Source organism: Scophthalmus maximus, chromosome 13 (genome assembly GCF_022379125.1).
Source record: "Scophthalmus maximus strain ysfricsl-2021 chromosome 13, ASM2237912v1, whole genome shotgun sequence".
In the NCBI taxonomy this organism is placed as follows: domain Eukaryota; kingdom Metazoa; phylum Chordata; class Actinopteri; order Pleuronectiformes; family Scophthalmidae; genus Scophthalmus; species Scophthalmus maximus.
In genome coordinates, this window is record NC_061527.1 from 10,469,151 (window position 1) to 10,486,074 (window position 16,924).

The following is a 16,924-nucleotide window of genomic DNA, read 5'->3' on the forward strand; positions in this document are numbered from 1 at the left end:
GATGCCCTGGGCTCTTTCATGACTGTGGCAGTGGCTGGAGGGTCAAACACTCTCTGGAAATGCAGACTAGTCCAACTCAATACTCATTTCATGTCAGAACATTTGAGTGTACAGGGTGTTGCCAAGAGCACCAACCTGCCTGACTGTATAATATACAGAGAGGAGGAGGTACATTCTGAAGACTATATGAACAGTGTTTGCTTCCTAGATATTAACTGACAATTTATGAAGAGACTGGACTCGTGGTTAGGCAGAGCATATTAAATATGTATGACTGCATCTAGCGCGGGTGTAGATCTAGTAAATTTCATTGCACCATTACACCTACTTACACAAGTGCTATCACTGAATTCATGAATACATTTTTAAACACTAAAGGGCTGCATCTCCATGTGTTCCATGATTCATCCAACCAATGTGAACATCTGATGTTTTCACATTGTACTTGTGCACTTCTAATTTACTGTATCTTTCTCAAGATAGGAGGAATATCCATCAGCCACACTCATACGGCGCACATGCATTCTTCTCATGTATACTTAAATCAGGATACTATTGCATACGGTAAACCGCCAAGAGAAAAATAAATCCTACATGTAGAACGGTTGCATTGGTAAAAATCTCTTGGAGGCACCACATGTTATCTTCTTGCCCTCGGTCAAATGAATAATGAGGGTGCTTTACTGGTGGCTGTAGTTTGGTGTGATTACCTCAAAAGGCTTTTCAAGGTTTCAAATTAAATCTCTTTGTCATAAGTGAGAGCTTCCGCCTTCTCTCAAAAACAATCCCGTACCTTGATTGTGAAAACAAAGAGCAGTATGACGTCCACATGAATGAGTCACTTAAGTAAAAGCATAATGAATTTTGAAAATCAAATGAATTTCTCATTGCTATTCTATTCTCTTTGCCGTTAGAAATTAAACTGTACTTCTTACCAAACCTTCACTTAATGTGTTAAAGTCTAGCTTATTAACTGTCTATAGTACAGCACTCATTTTATTATTCATGTTGTTGTATATTATTACTGTCTCATCTACTGTCTTATTGGCTTGTCTTTGTGTTGCATGATGTACAGTATCAGGTGCGTAACACCAGTTTACTAACCAGTATCTGCATCTTTTAATATTTTAGTATTATCAACATATTGATTTTTTTATTTTTATTATTGATGTATATATTTATTGATATATTATTCACATTATTTATGACCAATGTTTATTGCTACTCTGCATAACAGTACGTAACAAAAGATGGCTTTGGTTGGTGTCTTGTTGCTTTGTGCTGCTTGCATTGCTTTACTGTATGTACCAAAATCGTGACTTTTGCTGTCGTATATTTCACTGTCCAGTCGCTGTGCATGGCCTGTGTTTTTGTCTTGATAATTCTCGTGTTTGGGTGTCGCTGCCTTCTGTGGCGTCTTTTATTGCGTTGATGGTTCTCCAAAATACACCGTGCCTAAGGACTGACGCTGAAAATTTGCCATCTGGTTAACCCTGGCACATTCAAAGAAAAGTTGATTAATGTGTGTTGTCCTAATACAAAAGTCTTGCGTAGTGCCAGATGCTTTAACCCTTGGGCCCATTGCCCAGATAGATTATCACCAATGGATTTGACTAAAACACTCCAGTAAATAGCTCATAGCCAACTCTCCCAGGAGAAAATTGGAAAATAAGGCCTCATTAATGCACTGGCACAACTCTCAAACAGAGTCTAACAGTAGATTGTGAACACAGACACACAACCATTTATATATATACCACAGTAAGAGAAGAATTTAAAATCCATGCCTCATAAATTGTCAGTTAATATCTAGGAAGCAATCACTGTTCATATAGTCTTCAGAATGTACCTCCTCCTCTCTGTATATTATACAGTCATGCAGGTTGGTGCTATTGGCAACGTCGTGTACACTGAAATGTTCTGACATGAAATGAGTATTGAGTTGGACTAGTCTGCATTTCCAGAGAGTGTTTGACCCTCCAGCTACTGCCACAGTCATGAGAGAGCTCAGGGCATCGCTGCAGGCTTTTATTTAGTGGTTATACCACAGTGAGAGAAGAACTCAAAACCCCCTCGTCAGTACGTTAGTTCATCATCAAACCTCTTTACTCTGATTTTCTTCATCATTACTTCAGCAAACAAGTGCAGTGCCCAAAACCTTGGTTGTGATCTCAAACAGAGAGGTTATCCTTATGGCTGCCCAACAAGATGGACTGCCAAATGAAATGAAACGAACCAAGTTGGTGCTAAAACAGCTCTATAAAGATATTCTTAGATTGCTGCTGATTAAAAACTGTATTTATCATCTATTATGCACTGTTGATTGGTTAGTGATTTACAGTAATATAATAAAGAAAAAACTACATCATCACCTAAATGTACCCAGGAATGCAAGGTTCTGCAACATCACCAGCAACTGATTTCACATAGTTTTCAGCTCCCTCTCCAACTCCTGCAGTTTACCGGTTAAGATTAGGTGGTTTAGTCACCATTTTATGTTTCTATGGAAACCAGAAAAAGACTCATTGAGCTCAAAGGTGAAGGTACTCTGAGAAAAGGGTAAGCGTACTTGCATTTCCACATTTGTCTACTGGTTGCAATTCAAAGGGCATGGCTGGAACACAGGAAGACCAAAATCAGCATTACATCAACAAATGAGTAATCTTATAAAAGTAATAGGTTGAATGACAATTAATGGAATGAGTAACCTGAATTTATACCTAAAAAAAAAAGTAAGATTGTCTACTAAGTTGCCTTTTGTTGCATAGTTTCTAATATTCATTAGAGATAAAAGAAAATCACTTTTGGCCACAATTAATGTCTCAATCATTTTTGTAGCAGATGAATGGTTGACGTGTCCTTGGGTGAACCGCCCCTCTTACCTGTGTCAGTTGGGAATGGCTCCAGCCCCACTTCAGCCCTCAAAAGATAAGTGGTGTAGCTAATGGATGGATGGGAGGATTATTATGCAATCACCAACAAGGACTGTCGAGCAGTTCCATTCTGCAAGTGGAGGAGGAATGAAATAATGAAGCTCAGAGGTGGGATTTGCATCAGCAAGTGCAAATAAAAAATAGAAAAGCTGTGGCCACCTGAGAACTCCAACTGAGGAAAATTATTTAGGCTTTTATTACCTTATAGGCTGGATTTAAGTAAATCCAACACATTTAATCAAATGTCTAATTCCACACATATGCATGAAGGAACAAGTTGTTTTGAGCTCCAGTTATGTGTGGAATCTAAAGTGCATGTCAAAATACACATATTTTGAGATAATATTTTGAGAACATGATTACATTATTTTGCTATTTCAAGCACACTTTTCTCAACCTTAATATATGTAAGTCTTTAGTCATTAACACAACATAAAAGGTATATCTAGATGAGATAAGATGATAAGTTGGTGCTGTTTCATAGCTAATAATAAACTAATGAAGGTATGATCTCAACAACTTGTGTTGAAGTTCACACTACAGTAGATTTGAAAGTAAATATATGAAATTCATATATTAAGTTTCATGGTTAGAGCATTAATAACTCACTACACCGGTTGTAAAGATGAAATATTTAAATATCAATCATCAATCTTCAATTGGCTCAGGTGCCACGAGTGATATTTTACATTGAATTAAATTCAATCTATGATCGTGTGCATGTGTTCATCTGTGTGCATTTTGATCGTTTAATCATATGGAGATACAGACAAGCAGCTATATGTTCACAAAAAAGGTGTCCCTTGACGTTTTATAAAGGAAGCTGTAAGATGTAAAGTTGAATATAATGTTAAGCAGTAACACAAAGAGAGCAGAAACACAAATACATGGCAAAACATAGTCACGGTATTGGTTCACCAGCTCTCTGATAAATAAACACAGGAGTAATGTGTTACAGAACTAATCAAGAATGACAGAGTTTATGACACATTTAAGGCAGATGCCTTTAATGTGCATTATGGGACTGTGGTGACTACAAGCTGAGACAACAGTTTGCTTCTTAAGCAGTGGGAGATCATTGAGAAAAAAAACAAGTTAAAGACAGGATCACTACACATTTTCAGTAACATACATCTCAAAAAGTCATTCTCACTACAAACTTTCTTGCCACAGTTTCCATTATCTTAGAAAAGCTTAATTAAATGCAAACACATTAACTTGATTGCACAGCAATATTCTCCTGTTCAGCAGCAAGACAAACGTTCCAATTGCCAGCCTTATAACAAAGTGAGTGACAGGGTGTAAACACAATTACTTGGTGGAATGTAATTACCTCCACCAAGGAGGTTGTTTTCACCCGTCCATTTCTTTGGTTGTTTGTTAAATTGTCAGCAGGATTACTCAAAAAGTACTGACTGATAACGAGGAAACTTGGTGGAAGGATGGGACATGGGACATTTCTTTAACACAATTTTCCACAGAATAATTCATGGATCATGATGAAAAAATCTGGCATATTTAGGGGACTGATATCTATGAGTGTTAGTAAAATTTTACATTGACTATGTATAGCATGTTCCAAGTTTGGACATGTGAGGTGCACATGCGTCATGCATGGAATTCTTTCACTACTTAAGAAGAAGTTTCAAGTGTAGGTAAATAATTAAGATTAATAATCAAATAATCATACTTCATCATGGTACACTACTCTTGCAGTGGTGCTATCAATGGATGAAATGTAATATTGAGCTATGGATTACATACTCCATAATTTAACTGTTAGGTGTTCATCAATCAGTGAGTGACAATAATAGGAGAAATTTATTCCATCTGTCCTAAAGGCTGTTGAATCAGATGCAACTGGACTTGGTTGTAGATTCTTGAAGACGTTTCACCTTTCATCCAATTTCTCTGAAGAAGCCTCTTGGATAAGATGAATCCAGTTGCTCCTGATTCGACGCCTTTGGATAACTATGACCTGGATGATTGAGAATATTCAGACATTTTTCTCCATCTAAAATCAATTTTTAGAAAATGGTGATCCAATTGTCCTTTTACCAAATATTGTTGGGAAAGAGAAGTGTTCCGGGACTAAAAGGAGAAAAATCAAACTGTAGCAAGTTATCATTTTTCACTTATTATACCTGTAATTATACTAAGCACCAGTTCTTTATATGCAGCCTGGAAATTGTGTGAAGCAAAACACTGGCTGCATTTATGCAAATACTGTAGTCCACCAATTAAAGCATAAATATATATATTTAAAATATATATATTATAAATATACCTAATAAGAGGGAGTTTGATAATCATTGCAGGGCTCTGAGCAATGGAAAAGGAGACAGCCACAGATATTACACTACTAATTGCAATACACAGCCCATTTAAACTGTACTTCTGCCAAGACATGGCAGAGAATGAAAGAAGGCACAAGTCTCATTGCACTGATCAACATTCCACATTTTTCCACAGCAGATCTCTTCAAAATCCTGTATTTGTTCCCTATACTTTATGGATTTAGTTTAACTCTCACTAAAAACACCTCTAAAACATCTTAAAACTGGCCTCTTGTCCAGCCTCGAAATTCAGATAAGTAAAGTTCTATACCGCGTCTTCAGGGCCTTAAAAAAATAACCATGGATCCTCTGCATCCTTCTAGAGGGGGACAAAATGATGTGATAGTTATTAATAATATTCACTTAAAACATTCTATAATTTAAGAGAGAGTAAGCAGGACAGAATTTTTGTTTAAGGTCATCAACGCACCCACTTGCTCCCTGTAAAATTCTCAAGAGATTCTGCTACTGTACTCTCTTGTGGGCTCACTCGGACATACACCGGAGATTATACCTAGGAGGCTTGAAGGAAAATTTCTGGAGAATGTCCGGATCAACATCTGTGGACATGCGTATTCTCACATACAGCCCCTCGGCAGAAGATCAGGACAATGTCAAAACTTCAGTACATGTCTGAAAGCAGCTATAGAGGCAAACAACCATATAATAATAATAATAATAATATATTTGATTTATAAAGCGCTTTTCATGCACCCAAAGCGCTGGGAGAGGCGGCAGTGGGGAGGAGGGGTCAGGGGGTCAGGGGAGATGGGGAGGAGAGGGTCCATGGTATGTGCTGGAGTAGATGCAGGGGGTGATATGGGGGATAATGATTGATTTATTAGGTTGATTCTATCAGTGAAAATCCGGAGGAATGAGTTGCAGAGATCAGGGGTAGAGGTAGGAAGGGAGTTGGTGCGGGCCTACAGGAGGTTGGTCACTGTGGAGAAGAGGGTTCTGGGGTTTTGGCAGGGGTCTGTGAAGATGATGGAGAGGTAGGCAGATTTGGCAGCGATGAGGGCGTCTTTGTAGGCAGTGATGTGGGTTTTGTATGTTTCGTGGTGGACTGTTTTTTTGTAAGTCGTTCAAGTTGGCGGCCAGTTCATTTCATGTCACGGAGTGCGGGTGTGAACCAGGGTGAGGAGGTGTTGAAGGAGACTGTTTTTGTTTTGAGGGGTGCCAGGGTGTTAAGGGAAGTAGACAGGATGGAGTATAGGTGGTTTGTGAGATCGTCAGGGGAGATGAGGGTTGAGTCTAGGGTGAGGTTGGTGGAGAGCATGTGAGAGAGATGGTGAGGGTCAATGAATTTGAGGTTGCGGAAGATGATTTCTCTGGAGAGGCGGGGTCGGGGGGTGGGAGAAGGGATGGTGAACTGTATGAGTTTATGGTCAGAGAGGGGAAAGAGGCATGAGTGGAGGTCGAGCACCGGTGTGTTAATGGTGCAGACTAGGTCGAGTTTGTGTCCTTTGTCGTGGGTGGGGAAGGTGACATGCTGGGTGAGTGCTAAATTTTCCAGGAGAGTGGTGAATTCAATGGAGAGTTTGCAGGTGGGGGAGTCCATGTGGATGTTTAGGTCACCGAGTAGCAGCAGACGTGGGGAGAAGGATGAGACAAACAACCTTTCACAACCACACCTACAGGCAATTTAAAGTCTCCAATTAATCTAAACTGCACGTCTGTGGGAGGAAGCCGGAGATGAACATCAATAAGACATAACAGATTAAAGTACAGTGCTATTTTAAGTAAATATGCAAATTAAACATTATCTAACAAGTCTCTGATTGCAAATAATTCCAATTTTATTTATTAGATTAACATTATCATGGAAAGCACAATAACTGATAATATCACGTATTGTTAGCCTGGATTAAATTAATTTTGTGAGTGCAGGAAATAACATTCACATATATTTCCTCTCATTTTTATCCCACAAAGCCACAGTCAAGCCACATCCCTGTCATTGTGAATGCACCCTCTATAAGTCCATTGGAAAATGAACAGGAGAATGAACAACAGTTAAACATTTGTTGATACAATCAGCTCACTAAAAGCATCACATTTGCAGACATTTTGTTAATGATAGTGTTTAGATGCATTATTTCTCAAGGTCAAAATCCCACAAAGGATATCACCGATGGACAAATCATATATAAATGAATTAGGACAGGTGACATTTTCTTCTGCTGCTGTCTGCATTGATGAATAAACTTTGCAGTATGCAAATCCTCAAAAGGCATTGCAGTTGTGGGAGAATTCCCACAACATGAAAACTGTGACAAAGATCCATGTTCATGAATTGAATGATGACTATGAATCTTAAGAACTGTTAAATACAAAATGGGGTATAAAAGACAGTAACCTTGAAGAAGCAATGAGCGATGAGTGAAGCTTTACTATTTGTAGATATACCAAAGGGCTCCAACTATCATATGCATCAAACATAAACCTTAAAGCCAACTGTAAATTAGAAAACACCCACACGTCACGCCTAATGATTAAAGGGACACGTGTCTTTGATAACACAGATGTTCAGTCTTTCAGAGCCAATAAGAAAATAAGCTATGACGGCACCCAACAGGCTCCTGGGAGAGTAAAGTGACATTGACAGAGGCGATGAAAGTGATGAAAATACATTAAACCCATGAAGTCACTATTGAAACCATTTTTAAGCAGATTAATCGTTTTATCTATTTAGTCATGGGGGTCTGGAGTGAAGGTTCCCTTCAAAGTCACTCAGCTTCACAAAGGGAATTGCCCGGTGTAGTCCTCTTTTTCCTCTCCAACCAGTGGTTGTGAATTATGTTCTGAGAGGCAGGCATTTATCTAAATCTGTTGGCTTAAAGCCATGAAATCAATGAAGGCTGAGAAGCAAGCTCTGAAAAAAATCAATAGTCCTGCTTACTCACTACACTGGCTCAAGGGGAAAAAACAACGGACAACTTTGGACTTCAGATGGAAGGTTTAATTAACATGTCCACAGTCTTAACAAATACCATTGAGTTAGAAAAGGCATCGAGGACAATAGTTCAGTGCCTGGTCTTAAAAGGCCTGTTGGGACTGGGCTGTTTGATCGCTATTTCTACTTGCAGCTTTCTTTAACAGCAAAATTGACCTGCACTAATTGAGCCACTGCTGACTTGGTGAAGACATGTCGGACTCAGTCCACAGAGCAATAATGTTCACAGCGGGGGCTATGGGTGAATTGATGAGTCCAACACTGGAAACGGGTTCATTTCCAAAGTCCTACCAATAGTCAAAATTGGTTTATTTTAACCACGACCAAAAAGGTCTCCTAACTTTAATGTAATGTTAAGTAGAAATTTTAACCCAAAAAACAACAATGCTCTACAATCAACCAGGTAGTTATTCTAACCCAAGCAATGATCTTTGCCTACCAATTCATTTTTTCTGCCTTAAACTCACTGACCACTCGATCAGAAAACTGATTTATTTTTGCACCTGTGCATTGTAAAGGTTTTAGAAGCCAATGACAAATGTTGACATCCTGCCAACAGAGTCCTCAGATCAGATGTGTGTGTCCATCTGGAAGACTTTTACACAGCATATTGTTAAATAACAAAATAACATTGCTGACAGACAGTTAGGAAGAGAGAGCAGAGTACAATAGAGGGTTTACAGAAATCACTGCTACCTGAGTGGCAAGCATCCAACAGTCGGCATCTGTCATTGTGAATTCACGATGAAAAAAACAACAAAACCACTGCATAAATTGTGAAGAGCAGCTGTGCAAACCACTGCACAAGCACAGTCCTCCGCATGTATATGTAATCAGAGTGAGAGTCATTTGACTAATTGATTCAGCTACGCTCGATCACGCCAACTGCTCACTTCTGTCTCATTTGTCTTTATATATAGAATGAAAAGCATCTTAGTTTAGCCACGGAGGCAGGTCATCCTGAAATCAATTGGAGGGACACAAAATAACTACCTAAACAAAAGAACATCTGAAAATGTCCTCCTGTCTCACTGAAGACAGGCGTCTCAAGTTCACCAACAAATTACAGAGAAGAGCTGTAAAACTTTTCAGATAACCAGATGTAGTTGCAAATATGATAGTTAAAAGGAAAGATGAAATGAAGTTGAGGTTTATGGTCAGCCTTTGAGGAGTTATGAGGTGAAATGAGTGAAAAAAAAATACAATCCTGTAGAGACACTTTAATAAGGCAAACATGCCACGAATTAAAAGTCACAATATCTTTGAAATGGAATAAAACGCTCAAAATTACCACCAAAACATACAAAAAAGCAAAAAATGACCATTTGTTAACATGCTGTTACAAATACAAAATGGATCTGCGAATGTGCTGTATGAGTGTTATCAAACTTAAAAGATTAAATGGTTATGTGACAATTTTCAGTCAAATTAATTTAGAAATCAGTGAAAATTTGGTAAAGTTGACATTTTCTCACGGATGGATGTGAAGCTAGCGGACTTCTCCGGTAAAAATATCTCATGAATATGCTGAGGATTCCCACACCCACCCAGACATTTCAACACTTTTGGGAACTTGTTTGACATTCAAGGAGTCAGGATTGCAATGTTCTGAGCTACATCATGAAACTATTCAAGATTATCCATGAGAGACCCACCTTTAATAGTCTTTTTTCCAAATCAGGAGATGCTGGTGAATTCTTTAACTTTGAAGATGCAGCAATTACATTACTCCAGATGCACAATGGACCCGAAATGATGATGGTGAGCGGAGTACAACTCACATCCTTCCATCTGAAAGATTTCTGTCATCCATCGTGTCATCCTCAGTAGTAATAGCTCCCAAAAACTGCCACCACACAGAACAAGCTGTCCTATAAAGTGAAAACATGGAGAATATGTTTTGTTAAAACACAGAGAATTGAAGCGAAACTGTCTTTGGGAAGTGAGCCCCCCTCCACCAATTACAAGAGTAATCAGAACAAAGGCACCTACGTTCATGAAAACATCTTCTGCATAGTTGTCTGTGTCAGCATCCCACAAACACCTGGAACACATCCTAGTAAAACAAGAAGATGAAAAAAGATGATGTTGAAAACAGCCCGAGAGGCACCCAGAGATTTTTGGCTCCACAGTATTTGTACAGCAATAATCTTGTTAACAGAGAGGCACAAACACTTTCACTTTCATCTGCTTTCCCCAGACAATATAGTATGCCACACAATACGGCAGTTTTACAAACTTTAATAGCTATCTTGTTTACCAGAACCAAATGATCACTTACTTGACTCCCTGTCCCCGTTGTTCTCCAATGGCCACCTGCACGACAAGCTTATATCTGTCAAATCCAGCATCTGTTGAGGAAAAGAAATGAGCTGCAATAGTGTACATCAGTTATTGTGCAGTGGACAATACATGGGGGTGTTTTTAAGAGAACCCACATGCAGACAAAGATCAGGCAGCCCAGAACAAGTCAGAGATTTTATTAGAGGATGGTGATAAGAGAGACTCACGGGCATGCGAGCTACAAAACTGGAAAGTGGCAGGAGAAAAAGAGTGGCAAAATAAAACAAAGGGGCTTAAAGGACAATAATCATGATGAAAGACAAACAATTTACTTGTAAGACTAGTGGGAGATACCTGAGTAATCACTTTTTGAACGATACATACAACAGTATTTGGCTCCTCTGTGCTTCTGAGTTACATCACGAGAGAGGGGGAAAAGCGTCACTCACTCTTCACTTTGTCCTTAATGCAGTCTGCCAGGGACCGGGACAGCTCTGGGACTTCCTCCGGGTCGTACTGAACCCCAGACAGTCGCTCCCTAACGACTTCACGAATGCACTCCTTCACTCTGGCTGGTTTGAACCTAGAAGATTTCACAGGCGGGAAATTCACTCAGTGGGACTTGATCATCAGTGGCGGCTGGTGGGTGAATTCACTGAGGAGGCAGACTATGCAACATATCATGTCACTAGCAGATACAGCGGAGCGGAGCAATCAATGGCTCTGCGATTGGTCGAAAAGTCATACTCCGCTAGTCTCCCTCCAACCTCTTTTTTACTATGTTAGCGATACAGTATTCTACCTGACAACAGCATTAAGGTTAATTCTGATTGTTTTTAAGGGGTTCTTTTCGCCGAGGGAGGCAAAGCCATTTCAAGCCTCCTTTGATCATGACAGATCCATGTGCCTGTGATGGCTGGTTTGCTCTCACGCAGACGAGACCCGGCAATAGCCTGAACGAAATTGCACAATATTAATTCAGTAAAAATAAACACACAGAATCTCAAACTAAGTTGTGTTTTATTGTCATCCCATGTAACCTTTTCTCCCTTCTCCATTTTCTGAGGAGGCGTTGCCCCCCTTGCCCCCCACTGATGAGCCGCCACTGCAGATCATCAGCTTCCCTCACTACGGGGTCATATGTCGAAATCGAATAAATGATGGTGTTGGTGTCGTGGAATTTTGTCAATCCTCGCCTGAGAAACTGTTAAGACGAGTCTTCTCAGGCACCAACAGGGGTCAACCTGTCTGTGGCAAGCCACAACGATCATCGAGCAGCTGAAGTCTCTCTCTCTCTCTCTCTCTCTCTCTCTCTCTCTCTCTCTCTCTCTCTCTCTCTCTCTCTCTCTCTCTCTCTCTCTCGAGGTGTCATAGTCGCAGGGAGATGACGACATTACCCTGAACTAAATACACTACAGAGGCCGGGAACAGGCAGATTGTCTTGGGGCGCCGAACACTGACCACCTTGTTGATCCGTGTAAACGAACCAGAAATCTCCTTGATATATATTGAGCTCTTATAATAAATACTTCTGCTTAAGACATCCACGGTTTCCGTCTCCCTGAATCAGCATCCACTCCATCAATTATTCCTTGGCAGTTAACACTATCAGTGCTCCACACTGTATGTGAGTAACATGTATATATTGGTGCCAACACTCTACATGGTGGAATGATAACTTCAGGAGTGTATTAATTTGAAAGCATTAGATAATTTTAAACTTGGTGTCTCGTTATAAGTGCACCGTGTGGATTCGTGAGTCTTCTTGACGTTTACTTTTTGACAACTTGACACTTTCCTCACACACGTTTAAAGCTAACGTTATTGGCAACGCGACAAACTGCGGCTCACCAGAGCACTGACGCCCAAAAAAACCTGTTCCACGTCAAAGTGACTGACGCCAACCTTGGCTGGTTCATCTTTAAATGAAACAACAGCGTCGCTAGTTAACCTCGGGTTACACCGGAAACGCTAATATGGTGGCTAGCGTTAGCAATGAACACGGCGGTCAGAAGCTAACTTCACCCACTAGCATCGACACGTAGCCGCTTCGTCAGACTCACTTGTGCTGGTGACTGGGTCGTATGAGGTACGTGGCTGAAACCTCCATGGCGAATTAAAGTCACGGCTAAGAGGACATAAACAAAAGGCACGACGCTGCTAACGAGCTAATTTTTGAAGAGTGGTAACCGTTTCCATAGCGACGTCTGACTCCCCTGTTTCCTGTTTCAAAATAAGAGTTTGGGGAATGCGCGCGTTATATCACCGGTTTTCGTGTCTGGGGTTTCTTTTTCAGTTTAGTCTCGAAAACATCTATTATATTTCAACAGAATCAATGTCATAATCCTTTTTTAAATGTGTGTGTTGGTCTACCTTCTGCTGTAAAAGACTATGAGCTCTTTGAAAGCAGTTGAAAGCACAATGAAAGGCGAATAATCAGGGGAATACAGGTATTTATGATCGCAACGTTACATAAATCCACACCCTGGAAGCTGTCTAGATGAATCAGTGATCTCCGGAGGTTTGGGGTCAAGGTCCAAGGACACCCCAGTTTCTCCTTTGTGTTTCTCAAATGTCAACACTTCAAGTCAGAGAGGCTTTGCATTCGACCTTCGACGTGATCAAAAAAAACCCTTCGGTCTCTTATTCCTTTTGTGTCTCTGTCTTCGTCAGTCATGTGTGAGAGGAACCAAAATGCCCGCTTCTGATCTTTACTCACATTGTTCTGTCTCTGACAAGGGAAGCCTTGTGCGACACAATTGTCTTCTAAAATGTCACGACTACCACCAACCATCTCTTTCACTTCTTCCTTTTCCTCCCACGTGGAGTTGAGTGTCAATTCAGAGAAGTAACACGGTGCATCCAACTCGCTGAGTTCTTGATATCGGACTCCACTGCTTTCCAGGCCTCTTCAGCTGCAGTCAGATCAGAGCATGTCTCTTCTGGTTTCACTTCCCCGACAAGGAGGGTTAGGAGCAGATAACAAGAATACTATCAGGCTGTTATGACCAGTGTCTGGCTTTTCTCATTTCTCCACGGATTTTTCCACAATATAATTGTATATCTTAAAATATTTGTATTCCACGCACAAATATTTTACCATTTATCACATACAGGTTAAATCTAAATATCTGTATGAAAACAAGGTTCTCACCTTTAGTAGCACCATCCAACATTTGCATAAGATAACTGTGGTGCTGGACTACCAAGCCGAACAACACAAATCCAATGATTCTGTTTCAAATCCACCTGAAGCTTTACTCTGATAATTAAAGCTAATCATTTTGGATTTCAGATCAATTGTGCTTGTGTCAAATAAGCCACAGGGGTTTACACTATGTGCTCAGTGTAATTGCTCATAACCTGGAAGACTGCAGGACGATAATGTGGAAGCTAATGGTTGATTCGTTACATTCAGTATTGATCATCATTATCTGCAGGCCCTTAATGAGGTACAAATTCCAAATAACAGCAGGTGAATTGGTCTCGCTTCAAACATTAAACCTGCAAATGAGTAATTACACCCTAACGGTTTTTTAAATTGTTTGTTACAACGTGCGGCGGCCGACATCGTTGTCATGAAAGAGAATACATTTTAATGATTCAAGCACCATTTAGGCTGACTGCGACTTAGGTTCATGTGTAAACAGCAACAAGAGTTCTTAATCCCTTTATTGAAAAAACATTTTACAGAAAAGTTGTATTAAGATCTCGCTAATATTATTTTTTGAAATTGTGCATTGGTTGATGTTGAAAAAGGCACATAGCAACAAGATGTACAAATCCTAAATGTAATGACCTTAGTGTTTCTGCTTGTGGAAAAGAAGAAGATATTACATTACATGACACTGGTCGCTTTCGTCAAGCTTTTTTTAATTATTCATTTTATACCACTACTTTCACTTTACCTAGAAGACAGATGACTTCACAGTTATATAAAGACAGGATTGGGATGTATACTGAAGTACAGTACTGAAGAGTACAGTCTGGATGAGCCAGTCATTTTGGAAATAAGTGCAGTGGACAGATGGAGTTAAAATTGAGCTCTTTGGCTACAATCACCAAAAGATGTAATGAGAAAAAAGGAGCAGAAGTTGCAGAGATCAGGCGTTAGAGTGGTTGAAAATTCCTCGATCAGCAATAGAAAGATGGCTACAAAAAGCATTTGGCAAACTGTGATATCAACCAAATGGTGGGCTTTGTTACTGAGTGTTGACTTAGTACTTTGCCCATGTCACAATTAAAGTTTGATTTTTAATTTTATTTCCATTTTAAGGTCAGGAAGAAAGGTTCATTTTAAATGTTTGCCCCAAATTGTTGTGTTTAAAACAAGAAAATATGTCATTTGGCCAAGGGTGCTCGAACATGTACATAGATGGACTGTTTGAAGGCTGTAAAGCAGAAAAGCTCTAGCAGGTGGCACTATTACTGCACAGCTAATATTCAGTTTCATTTCCTCATGCAGCCCAAAGAGTCTCGATCTTGATTAGTCAAGTGCTTCCATTTGTGATAAACACAATCCCTCAATGAATCCACACCAATCTAAATTATTGGGTGTGTATTTGTGTGTGTGTGTGTGTGTGTGTGTGTGTGTGTGACGTTGTAATAAATGGAAGGGAGGAAAAAAGTTTCTCACCTTCAGGCATTAGGATCCTCATCGGCCCATATAAACAAAGAGCAGTTACATTGACTTTATTCTGACTAACAGCTGTATATTTACCTTTTTTGACAGCTAGTGCCTTCAGTGACCAATGGTGTTTATATTCAGTGTCTGCCATAGCAATACAAGCCTTTCCTCACCCCGGTCATCAGAGCAACGTCAGACCTGAAACCTAAGGGGAACAACTTTTAAGTTTCGTTTAGCTCTAAGTGTCTGCTGACATCCCTCCCTTTGTGATGGATGACATAAATACTCTTGGACAAGCAGCAATAAGAGGAGGGTTGAACAGTCAGATGTGTCATTTTCTCTAGCTGTTCCTTCACTGTAGAGATCAGCTGTACGACTTTGAGGCACCAGCACCACTGGCACTGACAGGATGGCACTATCGGAGTGGACATCTATTTTCCTGAATGAAGGACAAGGTCTCCTGCACGGAGACGCCTGGAATCTGGAGTTTGATTCCTCTATTGTACCCGAGCAGCCCGAGCAGGGATGGCAGAAGTACATGAGGAGCACAAGTGCCAGGTCAGTTTGTCGGACGACTGCCAAACACTGTAAATGATCTTTATACACACAGTCAGATAGATTGATGATAAATATTACACTTTACAAGAATTGAATATCTGGTTATAAATGTTGGAATGAAAATGTAATAAAAGTAAATAACTGATAGTGTAATACGGATTAAAACAATTATAGACAGTTAAAGAAAAAGTGTGTGTGTGTGTGTGTGTGCGTGTGTGTGTTAAGACTGGACTTTAGGATTAGGGTAAGGGTTTGGGCCAGGCATTGATTGTTATGGTTTCGGTGGCTGTGGCTCTTTGGGTGTGGCCATCGTCCTAGGGTCAGTTTGACAATGGGATCTATCCAGAAAAAAACAAAAACAAATAGATCCTCCTGAACCTCACTAAAACCCCACCCAAAACCTACTTCATTGTCATTCCTTTCAGGGGCCTGGTGACATTTTTATTACTTGAGTCAGCAGTATGATCAATCACATTGTCATTCCATGGCTTTTTTTTTTTACTATCATTTTATCAAGATGTTTTCTGTGGCAAACAAAATGGCTGATCAAAGACATAGCAATACAAATTTGACAGTGAAAGTATTAGTAGTTGGTATTGTCAGTTACACATACAGTGCATTACATTTGCAGTCATTTATAAACATGTGCCATCTGCCCCATGAAGGTTCCAATGCACCCACTGTCCAAGGGGCTGGCCCTCCAACCGAGTGATGGTGGTCTTCCACATGCGGCTGATGGGCGGGACGGGCACCGTCAAAGTGAAGCGCTTCCGTCAGAACTGCAAAAGGTGCTGCAGCGAGGCCCCGATGGTAGATCCCAGCATCACCGCGGAACACATCACCGTCCTCATGAGGAATCTGGTCAAGAAGATAAGAATTAAGTGCTACAATGAAAACCTGGATCAAGGCCACTATGATCATGAGAGGATTGAGGTCAATAGTCCTCATGAGCCTGCCCATTGCGAGGGGTGTATGGCAGGCATCTGTACAAGAGTGAGCTGAGCTTTCCGATTGTTGAGTTTGGTGCCATTGCTTTTGGCATCGCTTGCAACTCAACCTTCAATGCATGTACCCAAAACTAATATTGGTCCCAGACTTATTCTAGCAGGAAGGGAGTGTTGTTTTGAGATGGTATGAGTTTTTTAATTTGGTGTAATGCTCATATTAAAAGTGTGTAATGTATATGTTGTCAATTGAATAAATGCATCTCCAAGGAAAAAAATATTTGCAG

At 40.1% G+C, this 16,924-nt stretch overlaps 2 protein-coding genes across 3 annotated transcripts; one reads left to right on the top strand and one right to left on the bottom strand.

The window, feature by feature from the left end:
• Positions 1-9,425: 9,425 nt before the first annotated feature.
• Positions 9,426-14,008, bottom strand: dynlt2b (dynein light chain Tctex-type 2B). Of its 2 annotated transcripts, none has more exons than XM_035648035.2 (5): positions 13,228-14,008; positions 10,958-11,091; positions 10,507-10,576; positions 10,218-10,281; positions 9,426-10,096 (listed from the first exon to the last, which is right to left on the bottom strand). In XM_035648035.2, coding segments are annotated over exons 1-5 (318 nt in total). In that variant the 5' UTR covers positions 13,230-14,008; the 3' UTR covers positions 9,426-10,048. The 2 variants fall into 2 exon arrangements, with proteins under 2 accessions (XP_035503928.1, XP_035503927.1); XM_035648034.2 differs by lacking the exon at positions 13,228-14,008 and adding an exon at positions 12,572-12,736.
• Positions 14,009-15,420: 1,412 nt separating this feature from the next.
• Positions 15,421-16,915, top strand: LOC118318406 (receptor-transporting protein 3). The gene is made up of 2 exons (XM_035648033.2): positions 15,421-15,693; positions 16,359-16,915. Exons 1-2 carry the CDS (start codon positions 15,545-15,547, stop codon positions 16,693-16,695), a joined length of 486 nt encoding a protein of 161 aa, XP_035503926.2. The 5' UTR covers positions 15,421-15,544; the 3' UTR covers positions 16,696-16,915.
• Positions 16,916-16,924: the final 9 nt, after the last annotated feature.